Here is a 14,702-nt window from a genome sequence, read left to right as displayed (position 1 = left end):
ACAATCAAGGCACCCACACTGATGGACAAAATGCCGATCAAGGTGATGGCCAAGTTGATCAAACTGCCGTCCAGTTTACCGATGAAGATGGTAATGATGCTTTTGATCAGAGTTTCGGCCAACTTACCAATCAAGGCATTGATCAAGGCACTGTCCAAGGTTTTGATCAAGACATTAACCAAGATTTTGATCAAGGCTTTAACCAAGGTTTTGATCAAAGCATCAACCAAGGTTTTGATCAAGGCATTAACCAAGGTTTTGATCAAGGCATCAACCAAGGTTTTGATCAAGGCATTAACCAAGGTTTTGATCAAGGCATTAACCAAGGTTTTGATCAAGGCATCAACCAAGGTTTTGATCAAGGCATTAACCAAGGTTTTGATCAGAACACTACCCAGGGGCTTGATCTAAGTGATGATCCAGGTGCAAGTCAGATTCCTGGAGACACTCAAAGACGACGACACAGCGGCTGGCCACACCCCTCCCTCTATAATACTAGATATCCACTCATCCTTCACCACCAGAGGTACACCAACTATGGGAACAACCGCAAACAGGCTAACAGATACGTCTACAGGAATAGCAATAAGTACGGATACAGGCCGATCACCATCTTCGGTTACAACTATGGTCCTACTGTAAGAAGGTCGCACCCCACCGTCAGCACCAAGATGGCTAACATCTTCGGAAAAAAAAGTAGATTATAAATTTAGGCAACTTATCGGCTCTTATGTAAATATATCATCGATAATCATTTTCTTTTCTTTTCGCACGGAAGTGAATGCTCCTTTTCACATGCATTTAGAGGCGTTTTTATCTTTCTCATCGTTATCTTTTTATACTTCCGACCTCCCAAGGCATTTAACATTAAAGGTGTGCGTGCAAGCTTACGTGCGTCTGCTGAACCCTTTTTAGGTATCTGTCTGATAATGTTTACGTTAGTAGCTTGGCTATCTGACGTCTTGCGGGGACATGTTCCATGGATACATTTTGTATTTCTTTAAGGAATTTTGTAGAAAATTCAATGAGTTACCACGATTTATTCCTTTAACTAAAACAAAGGTCTTCATATTTTTAATTCTGAGACAATCTGGCTTCCGTAAGTGAATACAGCCGCTCTTAAAATAAAGTAAAATCAAAACTACAACGCCGGGACCTAACTCTTCTTGAAATTACAATCGCGTAGTTATTTTTTTAATAACGCATATTTTATTCAAGCAAAAGTAGTAAGTCCATTCTTTTTAATTATTTCTTAAATTTGAAGATGATAGCAGTTCAAAGGAACTGTCAAAAATAAGATATTTGGTCACCTAAAAATTAACCATCCTAACGCTTACCAAATACCCCAAGTAGCGTTAAAATCGCTAATCTTCGAGTGTTATAAGCTGGGGTGTGAATTTTCAGGTGACAGATATTTTAACCCACTGAATACGATAACTTAAACCTATATATCATTTTACCTGGAAGGGTTTAGGTTATCATACGGAAGGGGTTAAGGGATGCACGTTAAAACTTCATTCATATTCATGACGCTGCCACGTCGTTATTATTTCATGTCACAGGAAGAAAAATAATTCCTAAATGAAAGTCTGGTCATCGACCTCTTCTAACATGACACGTGCGATTCGTGGTTCCACTTCATTCAATAGTTTTTGAATCTAATTTGTCAATGTTTTACTCGCTTTATCAGAAGTTGTGTTTAAATTTAAATCCTGGGAATGTGTTGCCCCAGTGTTCATGCTGTGAGTGCATTTTTCTTAAGAAAATAAACACCGTGTTCATGACTCAAATCACAACTAATAATGAGATATATAAGATGTATAAGGATAGTACTAAAAACACTTTTAAACGTTTCTTCTCACCCTCTCTATATTAGTTTGGTCTTCGATTTCATACCCTAGTCGAGTTTGCACTACATATTGCTAATCTACTTTAAGGAACGCCTCCATACAGTGTAGTTATAGTGGTAAAAGAAGATCGAAAAAGTTTATGAAGTTTGATATCTGTATTGTGTTGTGAAGAACCACACAGTTTGTGGGTCACTGTGTCATAAGACGGACGCTACATGCTCCCTCCTGGGTCATCGGGCAGATGTGGGGCAGCCCGCTCACTCGCTCAGTTCCAGTACGTTCCTCACTGTGTCCACGGTGACTCTCACCTGCTGCCTGGGGTCTGCTGACACCAGCTGATGCACCTGCAACACAGGGTGAGTATCCAAATTGTATTGATATGTTGATGATCATGATTAATTTACCTTTGTGAAATACTTGGATAACGATGCCAATGTCGTCTGTCATTTTACTGCACTATAATGATCACCGTTCACCACGGCCTGGGTACGTGGCATAAATAAATAAACAAAACTGTCGAGGGGGGGGGGGGTGATGGAGGTGCACAGTCACTATTGAAATTGTCCATCTATTATCTGTGTGCTCTTGATTTAAGAGGAATATGTTGTTATGATTTGTGGTTTCGGAGGTGAAGGAACTCAATATTTTTACTTTAACATATTATGCAGTCATGTGTGTTGTGGCCCAAACGGTGCTTCCAAGGTAACTCGTTCCCTGTAACCGAACTTGTTGGTGAATTTATTTTAAATATATTGTAGATTCTCGGTACATTGGTGAGTCGTTGTCCTTATCTGAGACAAATTTGACCAGGAATGAATCACGAGGATAAAATTTTGGACATCAGTCGCATAAATGCTGTGATGTGTCCATAGAATGACACATTGCTGTCAGTGTAACAAGAACTATATTGAAATCTAATGCCTGGTACAGTTTCCATAGATGACTTGTATTTTTGTCAAGAAACCGATTAATGGACGGTAGCTACTGAATAAATTTAAATAAAGTCAACGATCAGGTACCGTATTTACTTGAAGTAACATCACACCATTTTGTATTTGATAATGATAGTATACGGTCTTTTCCGACTTCCACGATCTCAACTTAGTTTGCACGAGACAAACAACAAAGATAGCTGGATATGTGCTACATTGACTTTGTAAGTGAAATAAGATAGATTTTTATTATTTCTAACTAGACATCTACAGTACAGAGAGGAACAGCCACACTACAAACAGTACACCGGAGACGAGTGTTTTCGTGTGTAACGTGGTTAGTGAGGATGCTGGATGTATGGTAGATGTGGTAAGTATGGTTTTAGGATATTAACTTATTGTTGTAATGCGTGAGGTTGAGGTTATGTTGGATGTAAAGACTGGGTTCTGTTGTAAGCGAGACAACATTAAGGGTGAGGCTTGGTTACGGGGGATCCTTCACTGCAGGGACGCCGGCGCGATTATTGTGTGTATGTACTGTTCTCTGTAAGTGTAGGTCGTGTTTTATACAACTTATAGTTATTCTACAGGCCTGGCTAAAGAAGAACGGCAAATTTATAGCGTAATACAAATTTTTCGTTTCAAGGAACAACATATCGGGTGTCGGCTGGAGGCACATCGGGAAACAAATTTTTCCCCAGTGGAAACAAGGAGGTCGGTAGATACACCCACCATTCATTCTGATTCTGCGGCGGTTCAAAGTGTATCTTAGCATGTGACCGAAGACATCTCATTTTATGGTGGACGGAATGAGTCCTCGAGTCATGTATTCGTACATATGGGAAATGTCTGAAATCTTTTTCATTAAATGGATACCTAGTTTAATCAAACCTCAGTTACGAAGGTGCAGTATACTGTATTTTGTTAAGTATAGTAAGGTGAATTGAAAATATGATACAGTAATACGTAAGCATTTCTTAGTTTATCCTGGGATAAAACCATGAAGGGCGTCGACCTTGCAGACGCTGGACATGAGTACAGTAACTGGTTCTGGATCTAGGTTTCTAGGGCACTGGACCATCCTCGATCGAGTAACAAAATCTCTATACAGTCCAGCTTTAAAAACATATTTATATCCAGCTGATTGATACATAATGAATTAGAAAACAAATTACAGCACACGTATAAAGAATGTGGCTGACGTATCACAATACCAGCGGGTTGGTAGTAGTGTGGGGTTATGAGATATTGGTTCACATTCAGGATGAGATAAGAACATAAGAACATAAGAAAATAAGGAGTCTGCAATAGGCCGGTTGGCCTGTGCATGGCAGCTCCTGTCGAGAGTTACTACCACTCTCTATCATCCATGAATCTATCTAGCCTCCTTTTGAAAGGAAACTCACAATGTGCTCACTGTATATATATTGTATTGGATGTACAATGCAGCTTGTTGCTGGGTAGGTAGCATGGTAATAAGCGTTGAGTAGAGAGAGCTGGGTGGTGAGGGTGCCCAGAGTGAGGGCACATGGCTTGAGGGACGCCTAGGTCGCCGGCGGGAGCGGGAGCCGCCAGGCTGGCGCGGAGGAGGAGGTGTTGCTTGCTGGTGGCACTGGGTAGAAAAAAGAGGCTGGTCACAGCGGTGTCAGGCCTTATAAGGCTGGGGTAGGCGTGGGTAGATAGTTGACCCCCACTCCGTGGGCGGCGCTGGAGGTGTAGGCTGGGGAATTCGAGAAGGTTCGGTGCTTGTAGGGGAAGAATCCACTACAGTAGAACTGAAAAAGCAGGACTCGTGAACTAACCGACCACTTTTTGTAGCTAACTTTCCACATGTAAGGCGGCGTGACTTTTGAGGGCCACTCCAACCTCGGGTAGAAGTCTTGAGTTTAAACATGAAAGCGTTATTCTGCACCCAGAAAATTTATGAAACCAATATTGCGTTGAGAAGAATTATAAAACAAAACAAAACAAACCGGTTGTTTGGATAGTTTGGATTTCACTATACTATCTTTTTATACTGAAGTAATAGTTTAGCACCTATTTTTATATGCGTTTAAGCAGAGAAAGTAGTCTCTCGTTCTTTCTTGATCTGCTGAGGAAGTGCATCACAATCGAGGTCTCAGACTCTCAGCTACGTTCTGAAATTGTGAAGTTGTGCCGGCAGTAAACAGGAAAAAATGGGTGTTCTTATACATTTCACTCACTCGAGAAAGTATGTAATAAGGTGAGATCTGTTAAAGGTGGAGAAGAAGAGATAATTCAGCCTTAACAAATTATATGCTTATGTGTGTATGTTACTTACGGACATCGTTTGGCGCATATGAAAAAAAAATGAATATTAAGGTTATTAGGTTACTGTTATTTTTACTTTTTACTTTTATCCTCTTCGCCACTGATCGGCTTGTTAGCCGCTTGGGCGATCGGTCACGTCTCTTTTCATTTATATTCTTCACCAAAAGATCGGCTCGCTAGCCGCCCTGGCGATCGGTCACGTCTCTGTCACGCACTGTTGGCAAATACTGGGCATGCACCGGCTCCTGAATGTACCTGAACCCGCTCCAGTGTTGGTCAAGTCTTCTCTTGAAAGAGCTCACACTCGGTGCCGTCACAACACTCTCTGGTAGATTGTTCCAAGAGTTTACAACCCTCACTCCGAAAAAGTTTGCCCTCACGGTTTTCTGGACTTGCGGCTTCTTCAATCTTGAGCTGTGACCCCTTGTGGGGCGAGCGTCCGCCAGCTCCAAGTAAGGACACTCAACTGAGTAGTGCCCCCTGAGATGCTTATAAACCTCAACTAGGTCCCCCCTTGCCCGTCTGTAGTATAAGCTAGGCAAGTTCAGGCGCTCCAATCTCTCAGGGTAGCTGAGGTGCCGAAGTGCAGGCACCAGTTTGGTGGCCCTCCTTTGAACATTTTCAACCAACTGACAGTCCCTAGCATATCTCGGGGACCAGATGGGGTGACAGTACTCCACATGGGGAAGCAGTTCACTCCTGAAGATCGTCACGAGGGACGGACCGTCTAGATATCTGAACGACTTTCTTATAAGACCCAATAATTTATTTGCCTGATTTACCTTCTTCTCACAATGGCCCGAGAACTTCAGCTCGTTGTCAACATACACACCTAGGTCCTTCTCACACACAGTCTCAACTAGTACATTTTCTTCATCCCGTTGGGACATATGATACGCCTCCTTACCGTTGGTACGCCCCAGGTGCATCCTCTTACACTTCGTGACATTGAATCTCAGCAGCCATTCCTTCGACCATTCCTGGAGCCCACAGAGGTCCTTCTGCAGCTCTTCACAGTCCGCTTGGTTCTTAATTTCCCGAAATAACTTGCCATCATCGGCAAACATTTGTATGGAGGAGTGTACAACGTCAGGCATATCATTTATGAAACAAACAAACAACAGCGGGCCCAATACACTACCCTGCGGTACCCCACTTGTTACAGGTACAGATGACGATTTTGTGCCATTAATCACCACACATTGTTTGCGGTCATGTAGAAAGTCTTCTATCCATGCTAGGACATTTCCCCGAATTCCGTACCCTTCCAGTTTGATTTTCAGCCTTTCGTGGGGTACACTGTCGAAAGCCTTGGCAAAATCTAGGTAAATATTGTCGATATTACCACCCCGTTCTAGAATATGGGTCCAAATATCCAATACCTTGAGCAATTGTGTCAAGCAAGAGCGCCCCGGCATAAAACCGTGTTGGCAATCTTTTACAAGGTTGTTTCGTAGTAGATGTTCCATCGCTGCATCTCCGATAATACTCTCAAGTACTTTACATATTATGCTGGTCAGGCTCACCGGTCTATAGTTGTTCGTGGAGTGACTATCGCCCTTCTTGAAGATAGGACTCACATAAGCCACTTTCCATTCACTGGGGACCATTTGTTCATCCAGGCATTTAGTTCAGTTGTAGATCTAAATTAACATTCGACACTCGCCGCCGCTGACTAATCGTTATACTGTGGGGTACGCGATATTTCTCCATCCTGTGTGAGTGCGTGTGGGGTTATGAGATATAGGTTCACACTCAGGATGGGATGGAGAAAGGAAACTCACAATGTGCTCTCTGTACACATATTGTATTGGATGTACAATGCAGTATGGTGCTGGAAAGGCAGCATGGTTACAAGCATTGAGTAGAGAGAGCTGGTTGGTGAGGGTGCTCAGAGGAGGACCACCTTGTGGGTCGCCATGGCCGCCGGCTGGAGCGAGAGCCGCCAGGCAGGAGCGGAGGAGGAGGTGTTGCTTGCTGGTGGCTGTAGGTAGAAAGAGGGGTAGGTCACCACGAGGTGAGGTCTTATATAGCGGAGGTAGGCGTGGCTTAATAGTTGACCTCAGTCATGTAAGGCGGCGCTGGTTGTTGACCTAGACCACGAGGCATACACTGGGGAATTCGAGGGTCGGCTAGTCAGCGACAAACGGAGTTTGTAGGGGAGGAATCCACTACAATACTCCCCCTTCCCTCCAGGCCGTTTAGGAGACTTGTTGTCTGCAGGGTTGCATCCCACATGTGAGGCAGAACTGGCGGTGCAGGAGACTTGTTGTCGGCTGGGTTGTATGCCACATGTGAGACATAACGGCGAGGGCGTGGATGAGCCGGCCGCTAGGGGAGACAACTTTGTCTAGACACACGAGATCTGTGGGAGAAGAGAGGGGGAAGGAGGGTTGTGGAGGCGATGAATGTTGTGCTTCTCTCGCGGCAGGTACAGAGTCCTCAGATGCGCCTGCTGGGGTGTGTGGGTCTGGGTCAGGAGCAGGGGCTGCGTCAGGAAGAGGGTCCATGACAGCAGCAGGGTGCACGACAGCAGCAGGGTCCACGACAGCAGCAGGGTGCAGGACAGTAGCAGGGAGTACCTGAGGGAAAAAAAATGGTGTTTGGGGCCGCCTCAGGCGCATGGGCCGCTTCGGGAGCAGGGGCTGCCAGGCAGGAGCGGAGGAGGGTCCAGGACAGTGGCAGGGGGTACTGCTGGGCCGGGGGCGGCGTCTGAGGCAGGACGGGTATGCTGGGGTCGGTAGGACGTGGTGCTTGGGGCAGGAAGAGGAGCTGGTGTCTACTTAGAGAAGCAGTGCTGCTCTAGGGTGTCTAACCTGTGGTGTAGAGACAGTAACTGTAGAGCCGATGAGAGCTGCCTCTGTGTGGATAAGCCAGTCTTCCATGTTGCTTGAAGACTGGGAGAGTGATCAGTTTCTCCTCCAACCTGTGTGAGTGCGAATCTCCGGGGGTCACCATTTGTGGGGTATGGGGGTATTTCTCCTCCATCCTGTGTGAGTGGTCACTCCGGGGTCACCATTTGTGGGGTTATGCGATGTTGGTTCACACTCAGGATGGGATGGAGAAAGGAAACTCACAATGTGCTCTCTGTATACATGTTGTATTGGATGTATAATGCAGCTTGGTGCTGAGAAGGCAGCATGGTTACAAGCGTTGAGTAGAGAGAGCTGGTTGGTGAGGGTGCTCAGAGGAGGACAAGCTTGTGGGTCGCCGGCTGGAGCGAGAGCTGCCAGGCAGGAGCGGAGGAGGAGGTGTTGCTTGCTGGCGGCTGTCGGTAGAAAGAGGGGTAGGTCACCACGAGGTGAGGTCTTATATAGCAGAGGTAGGCGTGGCTTAATAGTTGAACTCAGTCATGTAAGGCGGTGCTGGTTGCTGACCTAGACCACGAGGCATACACTGGGGAATTCGAGGGTCGGCTAGTCAGCGACAAACGGCGTTTGTAGGGGAGGAATCCACTACAATACATTCTACACCAACACTCGTTGTACCTGCGGGCTGTTCCACATGCACGCCCACTAACCATACATGTTTCTTCCAACACTTACTCATTATATTCCACATCCAAATTAATATCATCCATCTGTTTTATCCACATCCATACTAACCTCATATTAACCATAAAACTTATATATTCGTAATCCACGCTAACTTCACATTAACCATTCAACCTTTATATTCAACTTCCACATTTAACAAGCCACCGACTTCCTTTCCCCATCAAAGAAGTACTGTATATTGAATTCAAATACAGTGTATTAGAAATGTATAGACTATAAACATGGTGCCTAATTACACTGTAATCTATCTAAGGAGGGTGTACATGTGTGAATGTTTGTTTTTATTATTATTAATATGAGCAACAATATTTGTGTGATCATTTGTATTCCAGGAGGGTAATACCATCCTATGAACTAATAGGTATTTATGGAAAAAAAATTGGTTCACATTTTCATGCCAGTCTCTCTGTAACTACCTTGAGGCAATTTACCACTGTTAACAAAGCGATTGACTTTAGTGTCTACATTTAAAAGACCTAATTGATTTTATTACCTAGGTGGCAAGATGGCTGGGACGTGGCAGTACCTGCTGGTGGCGATAATCTCCTGCGGTCTCTGCTTTTTGGTGTCTGCTGATGACAGTCAAGAACCCGGAGTCGGCTCAATCGGAGGATCCTCCGCCGAAGGAACCAGAGACCCCAAAGAAACTATTGTACCCTCCTTGGATTCTCCTACTCAGACACCAATAATGCAGTCACCAGCAATGTTTAAGTCACTGGACTTCGAGAGTATCATAACAGAACTGCCCAACAGATTCGATAAGATCTTACAGTTCAGCAAGGTGATGGATAAGGACACTGTACTTGAGACAGATCTAGCGGACGAGTCAAGGGCTAGATGGATCAAATATGTCCTTCAGCATTTGCCAATAATCCCAACGAAGAAGGTTGTCCCACAGAACATTGAACATCCCATGAAGGACGCCCCCCGCGCTATGTGGAATCAATTGTTAGAAACAATTCTCAAGGGATATAATATAATTTCGGTTGATGACAACGTTACGCATCCTGAAAAGCAGGAAGACAACGATGTCCACACATTTTACACGGCAGTCAACATCGACCCTTTTGGACAGTTCTTCAGTGTGGCAACAAAGTTTATTAAATCCATCTCTAATTATGATTCAGTACATACTTGGTGGAACAAATTCAGAGATATTTATCAATATTCAGCCTTCAGCGAGGGAACGACACTTGATTCGGAGAAAAAAGACATTGGAAGATTAAACTTGGGCATTTTTCAATTTCCACTTGCCTTTGGTCAAAATGATCTTCTGAAGCTGGCCCTCAACTTCCTCACCTTCCTTGGCATTCAGTCACTCTTCTGTAAGTATCCTCCATTTTCAGCAATTTGTTTTCACATTTGTAGATGATATTTTCATAGCTTTTACTTATTCCCCTAAACAAATAAGACACAATACTCCATATTGTATTTCTTAAGTAATTTCTACTGTATTATCCTATATTTCGTCCCCATAACTTTGATAAAATAAGTTCCTTTAACTTCTCAAGGACACAAGCAAAAACAAATAAGCACCAATTTAGACAATACATATCAATTCAATTTCAATTTCAATTGTTCATTCCTTGATAGAGGAAGCGGGATCCTAGTGCTGTCACTAGGTACCCCTGTACATATCAATCCATAATATCCTTGATACATCGAGAGTAAGATATGAGACAAGTATACAATCCCTCCACGATGCTTGACTACCTCGTCATAATTCACTGTATCTTAGTCTTTTGTCTAGCATCAGACCTTCCTCATATCCTTCCCTTTTTGTGCCGGGTTTACTTATTCAGTCCATCCTTTTGTACACCTTATGTCTCTCCACCCAATGTATGAATGAGTTAAACTAGTCCTATTAATAAACCACAGAATTTAGCACCTGACCTCAGCATGCAGCATTAGATGAAAGAAATCACCTGAAGTTTTGCACTCCCAGCTTTTTCTATAGAAAGAGTAACCACCTTAGGCTAACGTAAACTAACATAACCCCCAGGTAGCATCAACCATCAAGGTGGAAAGGTGGAATAAGCATGGGGGATGAATCTTAAGTTGATCTGATGTCAGTGGTGTGTTGTACATATATTCAGTAATTTTGTTTGAATTCCCATCCTACTTACTTAATATAATCCCTCCTTCAGGGTCGGCCTATGCCCCCACCCCGTTCACGGTACTGGAGGACGAGTATGACTACAACTATGATGACGGTGACAATGGGGAGGGAACTGCGGACGGTGGAGATGACTATGACTACAATGAGAATGATTTTGGTGACACTCAAGGTTTTGATGGATTTAATCAAGATGATAATGAAGATCCTAATCAGGGTTTCGGTCAAGGCACTAATCAATTTGGTGGAGAAACACAGAGACGACGCCAGAGTGAATGGCCGCACCCTTCCTACTTACCCCAGGTAGTTTCCATCGCCCATGGGTTAAAATACAGACAGAAACCTCTCTCCAGAAACTAGTATGGATACAGGCAGAAGAACTGGACTTTCTGTGCTGACACACCTCCGTCACCACAAGACCACCAATATCTTCAGCAAGAAGAAGCAGATGCACTGGATGCTTCACTGGCCCCTTAGTGCTATATTCAGACACACAAGGTGATAATATCAACTACTTAACCACAGTGAACAACTTGTAAGAACTGGTATACAGTACTGTACTGTATGCGATCTTCTGTTTTCACAATTTTTCATTTTTGTATGATAAATGCAAGTCACGTTTCCTTTACTACCTTCTGAATTTTATTTTTTTTACTTTTACTTTTATCCTCTTCGCCACTGATCGGCTTGTTAGCCGCTTGGGCGATCGGTCACGTCTCTTTTCCTTTATATTCTTCACCAAAAGGTCGGCTCGCTAGCCGCCCGGGCGATCGGTCACGTCTCTGTCACGCACTGTTGGCAAATACTGGGCATGCACCGGCTCCTGAATGTACCTGAACCCGCTCCAGTGTTGGTCAAGTCTTCTCTTGAAAGAGCTCACACTCGGTGCCGTCACAACACTCTCTGGTAGATTGTTCCAAGAGTTTACAACCCTCACTCCGAAAAAGTTTGCCCTCACGGTTTTCTGGACTTGCGGCTTCTTCAATCTTGAGCTGTGACCCCTTGTGGGGCGAGCGTCCGCCAGCTCCAAGTAAGGACACTCAACTGAGTAGTGCCCCCTGAGATGCTTATAAACCTCAACTAGGTCCCCCCTTGCCCGTCTGTAGTATAAGCTAGGCAAGTTCAGGCGCTCCAATCTCTCAGGGTAGCTGAGGTGCCGAAGTGCAGGCACCAGTTTGGTGGCCCTCCTTTGAACATTTTCAACCAACTGACAGTCCCTAGCATATCTCGGGGACCAGATGGGGTGACAGTACTCCAGATGGGGAAGCACTTCACTCCTGAAGATCGTCACGAGGGACGGACCGTCTAGATATCTGAACGAACCTTCTTATAAGACCCAATAATTTATTTGCCTGATTTACCTTCTTCTCACAATGGCCCGAGAACTTCAGCTCATTGTCAACATACACACCTAGGTTCTTCTCACACACAGTCTCAACTAGTACATTTTCTTCATCCCGTTGGGACATATGGTACGCCTTCTTACCGTTGGTACGCCCCAGGTGCATCCTCTTACACTTCGTGACATTTGATAAGTGTGGCATTTTTATCACCAGAAATTTTAAAGTTCAATTATGAAGATGAATTAATTTTTTGCACCAATGACTAAAGCTGTTTTTAAGATGTCTTAAGTCACATCTCTGGACAAATTACAGGAAAAACTTTCTGTTAACAATTGAACATGCTGCTTAATATTCCGAAGGTTCTGGGATGGCGGGGTTTCCAGCAATTCCTTCCTTGCTGCTATTCATAACTATAAGTAGTTATAGTATTGATCCTAAACCCCCTACCCCTTTGGGTCAAAGCCATATACGAACTAGTTCAGTTCCTGAGGACGTTCTTAAATAGGAAATGTACGTAAGTCGGAACACATACCCTATGTGCACTATATCATAGCCTAAGTCCTTTTATAAATCTCGAATCAATTTACGAGAAAATAAGAAATTGTACGACAAATTACAATAAAGGAAGCTAAAAATTAAAGTTTAACACTTACACTTAAACCTGGAACTGGCTTGCATGTAGAGATGAATGTTTGTAGGAGTGACAGGCTTTATTGGGATGGTTGAACTGAAACTTTCTTCTTTTCGTCATAAATCTCTCTGTAGCATCTTAGATATTCGGTAATACCTCTGTGAATCTTGGTGAATCTTGCTGTTGAAATGTAAGCAATCCTTTTGCAATAAGCCTGAAACCATCTGCCATTTCTTTTGTAATGAATCCCTTTGGTTCTGGAGTTTCAGATTCCTCTGACAAAATTTGATTCTTGCAAATCCAGAAAACTGTGAGGGGTAACTTTTTCGGAGTGAGAGTTGTGAACTCTTGGAACAATCTGCCAAAGAGTTTTGTGACGAAACCGAGCGTGAGCTCTTTCAAGACCAGACTTGACAAGCAGTGGAGCAGGTTTAGATACATTCAGGAGCCAGTGCATGCCCAGTACTTGCCAACAGTGTGTAACAGAGACATGACTGATCGCCCAAGCGGCTAACGAGCCGATCAGTGGTGAAGAGGATAAAGGTAAAAAAATAATAATAATTCAATCAGGTCCTCATTGCTTAGTTCTTCAGCATGAGACTCAAGCAACGATGTGGCATCATCCTCGTGAATATCAAGGTAGAGTTGGTTCCCAAGGTCTACCACTGTCTGTGTCGCTTCCCCAGCATCATTTCAAAGTCCCTGAAATTGTAGACAAACTGTGGGCAGTGTTTTTTACAAACACCTTTGCCCTTACCTTGAACTGGTTAAACCAGCTCCTACTAGCAACAAAATTTTCCCCATCACTTTCATTACCATGTTTAGTCTTCAAGTCAGCGTGCAAGCTTCTCGCTTTTTCCTGAATCAACGCAAGACTTAAGACGTAAATCCCATTGATTTTTATCTTCCACCCATATCACTAACAGTTTTTCCATTTCAATTAACAATCCACTTCTTTGTTTTGTTGTCACAGTTGAGTGCAATGGTGTAGATCCTTTGAAATATTCAAGAATTTTCTGTTTGTCTTTCAAAATTTTTCTGACCATTGACCGACTGAAATCCAACGCTTTACCAATCACTGAGGGTATTTCGCCATTTTCAAAACATTTAATTACATCAACTTTCACTTCCATTCAAATTGTTTTCCTTTCTTTGATGCACTACTATCACTTACATCAGGTCTGCAATTGGGAGCCATGATGCGGGCCAAAAAAGTGAGTTAATAAGCAAAAAACATCAGTTTGCACTTGATCATGCATGTAAGGCAGTGAAGGTAAAGTGCACCGACGCTCCCTCAAGGCATGTAGCTGGGTGTGATGCATCACTTCCTACGTGCCGCCTCCCCTCTAAGCCATGCAAACTAGTTCTTGCATGTAAATACTACAAACCAGTTGTACTTACGTATGTCGTTCTTTTTAAATAATTGACCTTATGGGACCTTGTTCGTATCAGCGGGCATTCTTAAGTTGGGGACCCCCTATATACATACTGTACTAGATATATTTCTCGTCAGAAGCGGTCATCCCAACAATTATGAATAAACTTATTTAGAGATACCTTTATGTACATCATTACTTCAGGATGAAATCGGACAGGTATGCAAAAGCCAATCAGCTGTAACTCTTGAGGAGTGGGCGGAGCATCTCTTCTCAGCTGGGAAAAGACTATAGTGACATGGATTAAATGACCTAGACTAAAAACTTTCTCTTGCTTAGGAACAGTTAATAGAGGATATTAATTAATAGTGTAGCCATGCACATGCTTTACGTGCTGTTGTAGAGAACACTGACATGGGTTTTGAATTTCAAGTGCACGTCTTGGCTCAATATCCCATGCTGGATATACAAAACCATGTACTGTACTGTATGATGAATACAGAAATGGTCTGGTCACACAAGAGAATCTTCAACTGGCACCAAGTCATCGTCTCTTTGCCATTTCCGAGAAGCCATTGACACCTAGTTTGTGCTCTGTGGCCTTT

At 43.5% G+C, this 14,702-nt stretch overlaps 1 protein-coding gene across 1 annotated transcript; it reads left to right on the top strand.

Moving 5' to 3' along the window:
* The first annotated feature begins 1,919 nt into the window (after positions 1–1,919).
* LOC121855009 lies at positions 1,920–11,378 on the top strand. The gene is made up of 3 exons (XM_042349846.1): positions 1,920–2,206; positions 9,129–9,956; positions 10,779–11,378. The coding sequence occupies exons 2-3, from the start codon at positions 9,137–9,139 to the stop codon at positions 11,105–11,107; spliced, it is 1,149 nt and encodes a 382-aa protein (XP_042205780.1). The 5' UTR covers positions 1,920–2,206; positions 9,129–9,136; the 3' UTR covers positions 11,108–11,378.
* The last annotated feature ends 3,324 nt before the right edge of the window (positions 11,379–14,702 follow it).

Source organism: Homarus americanus, unplaced genomic scaffold (genome assembly GCF_018991925.1).
Source record: "Homarus americanus isolate GMGI-L3 unplaced genomic scaffold, GMGI_Hamer_2.0 scaffold1024, whole genome shotgun sequence".
In the NCBI taxonomy this organism is placed as follows: domain Eukaryota; kingdom Metazoa; phylum Arthropoda; class Malacostraca; order Decapoda; family Nephropidae; genus Homarus; species Homarus americanus.
This window is presented reverse-complemented; position numbering and strand designations above follow the sequence as displayed.

Bases quoted from the DNA above. Each gene is read 5' to 3' on its own strand.
- LOC121855009 (XM_042349846.1), top strand. From the start codon at position 9,137: ATGGCTGGGACGTGGCAGTACCTGCTGGTGGCGATAATCTCCTGCGGT. The intron at 9,957-10,778 runs GTAAGTATCCTC...TCCCTCCTTCAG, and splicing joins TGGCATTCAGTCACTCTTCT to GGTCGGCCTATGCCCCCACC.